Source organism: Hipposideros armiger, unplaced genomic scaffold (genome assembly GCF_001890085.2).
Source record: "Hipposideros armiger isolate ML-2016 unplaced genomic scaffold, ASM189008v1 scaffold_1298, whole genome shotgun sequence".
In the NCBI taxonomy this organism is placed as follows: Eukaryota; Metazoa; Chordata; class Mammalia; order Chiroptera; family Hipposideridae; genus Hipposideros; species Hipposideros armiger.
The window spans coordinates 63,755-67,770 of NW_017732648.1; the positions used below are offsets into that span (position 1 = coordinate 63,755).

The 4,016-nt window shown below is 41.4% G+C and overlaps 1 protein-coding gene across 1 annotated transcript in view; it reads right to left on the bottom strand.

The window, feature by feature from the left end:
• Positions 1-3,605, bottom strand: part of IFIT3 (interferon induced protein with tetratricopeptide repeats 3) — a 14,719-nt gene extending 11,114 nt beyond the window's left edge. Inside the window, 1 exon segment of the mRNA XM_019633375.1 lies at positions 3,497-3,605. Coding sequence (XP_019488920.1) covers positions 3,497-3,501 — 5 coding nt within the window. The 5' untranslated portion in view covers positions 3,502-3,605.
• Positions 3,606-4,016: the final 411 nt, after the last annotated feature.

Sequence of the window (4,016 nt, forward strand, 5' to 3'; positions counted from 1 at the left end):
GAGCTGTTGTTCACCATCTTAGCTGTAGAGGGCACAGCGTCACTGGCCCTAATGTGGCATCTGAACTAGGGCCCTGCTGCTCAGAGCTGGTGTCCCAAGCCAATTCTTAACCAACGCACCACTGGGCCGGCCCCAGAAATATTTTTTAAAAGGAGCTTCATCCAGTAAGTGTATCTGTGGGAGACAATTTACACCTAGAGTCCTGGATTTAATTCTGTGTGTTCAGTTTACTAGCTGTGGGATTATCCATGAGTCAAATCACTGAAGCTGAATTTTCTTTTGCCTCATACTAAATGTAGGAAACCAAGCCCTGGAATAATCCTGGAGCAGTTTAAATCTTTGAGGTCTAAGGCAATCATTTAGTTTTCTTAGCTGTAAAATAGGAAATAATAACACGTAATATTGTTTGATGGCTGTCTAGCTAACTGATAAATTTATGTATTTATGCTTTGAGATCTGAAGGAGTAATATTATCCTAAGAGATTTTTTTTTCATTTTTATAAAATTTCTGAAGTGTTTCTCAGAGTGAACCTCCCGCAAATGTGCCGCTTTGGCATGTGGACTATTTTGAGGGGAAGGCGATTAAGAGTGAGAAAACTTGAAAAGCTTTTACCCCTCTCTTAACTACCTAAAAGAATTTAGATAGGTACATAACAGTGCAAACAAATTTAGAGGTTAAAAATAGAAGGTGAAAAAATAGAAGCTTGCTTTCTTTATATACATTTGTAATGAATATTCATTCTTTTCTTAAAGTTATATTAAAATATAATTCACATACCGTACAATTCACCCATTTAAAGTACACAATAGTTTCAGCATTTCACAGATCTGTGCAACCATTACCACAATCAATTTTAGAATATTCTCATTACCCCCGAAAGAAACCCTACATCTCATTTGCTGTCACCTCTAATCCCACCGTCCCTCCCAGCCCTAGGCAACCACTAATCTACTTTTGGCTCTATAGATTTACCTACTCTGGACATTTCATATAAAAAGAATCATACAGTATGTGACCTTTTGTGACTGGCTTCTTTCACTTAGCATGTTTTTGAGGTTCTATCTATGTTGTAGCATATATCAGTAAATACTTATTTTTATTGCCAAATAACATTCCACTGTATCGACATACCTTCTTTAATTTATCGATTCATCAGTTGATGGATCCACTTTTGGGCTATTATGAAGAATGCTGTTATGAACGTTCATGTACAAGTTTATGTGAATATATGCTTTCAGTTCTCTTGCGTATATACCTAGGGATGGAATTACTGCGTCGTATGGTAACTCTATGTCTAACAATTTGAGGAGCTGCCAAACTGTTTTCCAAAGTTGCTGCACCAATTTACATTAAGTATTTTAGTCATTGAGGATTTCTCTTTTTGCAGCCTCCCAAGAAGGTGTAGATTACTCACAATGAGACAGCCACACCGTGAATTATAAGGAAAATTTCTAATTTGTCAAACCAAATTACTCCCTCTTCCCCAAAATGAATAAAGGATGGGGAAGTGGTGGAGGCAGGGAGGAAACAGGAGCACATGGTCTCTAGTTGGAACCCACATTTCCCAGGTTGAAATCGAAGATTGATTGTGCACATGGTAGGGATCCTAACACACTCTTATTTGTGTTATTCTAACCCTGCCACACTTCCTGTCACACTGGACACAGATGGTGCGAGTCAGTTGACATGAGGTGGGAAGGAAGATGCAGATGGAGCATGACTCAAAGTCTGGCCCCTAAGGGCTGAGTTTGAGCTCTAGCGAAACAGGGGTTACAAGCTGAAGCTGACGAATCTTTCACTTAGGACTCTGAGGCTAAGAAACAATTGATACGGCTTGGAACCCAGACAGGGATGAGAGAAATTCTCCTCACTGATTCACAGGCACTATTACACATGAGAACATCTTTGTCAGGGATTGCTGTCGAGGTGGCAATCAAATACATAGACTGATGACGTGTATGGAAGCTGCTTTGTGGGCAGAGGACATTGATGGGTGTGGGTGCTGAACATTACAAATAGCTGATAGGATCAGACAGTTCTGACAGACTAGTTCATCAACACCTAGGAGACACCTACTGCGGGGGTGGGGGGAGAGCATGATATTTACCTGGGTGAGCATATGAGGAAAGTCAAATGTCCTGCGCTGGGAGATGTGGTTAGGAGCCAGGGAATTACAAGTCATTCCAATTAATGTGGCTCCATTTGTTCCCNGTCAGTAGCTCTGGACACACTCAAGCACTTGGGCAGACTGAATACTACGGCTCTTGGCAGGACCAGATATTCTGGTCAGCCCTACTCATGGAGGCACAACTAACATTACTCATGCCCGGGGGCCCATTAGGTAGAAAAGAGTAATCTAAGGCACTTGGTAGTGAAGTTCTTTTACCCCTCCATCCCCAACCCTATCCCCAATTTGAGACTGCAGAGCATTTGGGAGCCCTTGGGTCTTCCTTTTTTCACTCCCTGAATGGTTACTAGGACCCTTCCTCCCCAGGTAATCAACCTCTCTCAATCCCTCCTCCTACGTGTTTCATGGGCAGTGCTTCTTTTTCTCTTAGTTCTCTCTTTCTTGAGTCTCTATGTGATGGCAGAGCTCCAGCAGGTCTACACGCATTTTTTCAAAATCAAGTTTACTAAGATTATACTTCACATACAATAAAATGCACTCATTTTAAGCATACAGTTTAATGAGTTTTGACAAATGTATATAGCCCTGAAGCCACCACCACTACCTCTTTATCATCTGCAAAGATCCCCGTGGATCTTCCTAGTCAGTTCCAACCCCATCCTCCACCATCCTCCTGGCAAACATTGCTCTGCTTTCCATCACTAGAAATTAGATCAGTATAAGAAAAGAGATTACTAGCTCATTAAGTTTTGAAAAGAAATTATTTTCTGCTGCTCACCAGCTCTCATCACGGGAATAAAAATCAACTTTAAGCTTTCAGTTTGTTTTCATATAAGAGATGGGAAAATGCCCATCTGTAAGAATCGCTTCTTCTACTTCACACCTTGAAGTGATCAAACTATCAGGGCAAAACTCCCCTCAATGTGAGTGGCGTTTGCACTACTGCACTACCAATTCCATCCTTAATAATATCTGCTGAAGAGAAGTGCTGCCTTTAGAAATGACAAGAAAAAAAGCTTTTTAGTCCTTCAGGGAAAAACAACAGCAAAAAAAACCCCATAGTCATTCCCTTAGGTCTAACACTGAATCAGCAAACTTTGCGCCTGACTGGATCTAACCACCCCTGCCAAGCCTACCTCTCATTCCAGCTCCTGGCTCCCAGCTCCACCAGCTGTTCCACTGACAGTTCTAGAAGTTTAAGGAGCTGAGGGCATTTACCAGAAAAAGCCACAGAAATAAAAAGCACCCATACAGATAAAGGCATGTTTAGTCCATAAGTAACAGGACAAACTCAGGAACTTGTCTGAACCTGAGAAACTCAATTTGCATTCAAGATCACAGGTGTTTATGCATTTTATCTCACTGACCTCATGATGGTGACCTGCTTTCCTGCTGGTCTGAAAAGCTGGGGTCTGAGCTGATTTGCTCTTCAGAAATCTTCCTTAGTGTGCTTCAAGTAAATGCCAAAGGAGCTATATAAAGGCAAATTGGGCGTGGTGGGGGAATGCATCAGCTGATGTTTTCTCTCATTTCTCAGTGATTGCCTTTCCAGAAAGGGAAGAGGAAATGGAAAGTGAAACTGACTTTAAATCAAGAGGGAGAAAAGAAAACTGAAGGTTGAGGTCTGTTATGACTTACAGAAGTACTTTGTTTACAATCATGGCTCAAACTACAGACCCCACTCCCACTGACCACAAATCTAGGCTGGGTCCCAGGAAGCTGTATTTTTTTTTATAAGTTAAGCACTGCCTAGTTTTGTTTTTTAATTTTATTTACTTTTTATTTAAAGATTTTATTGGGGAATTTGGGGAGGAGAACAGTGTTGGGGAATTGGGGAAGGGGGCCTGCCAAGTTGTTGCTCTTCAGTCTTCGTTGTGGAGGGCGCCA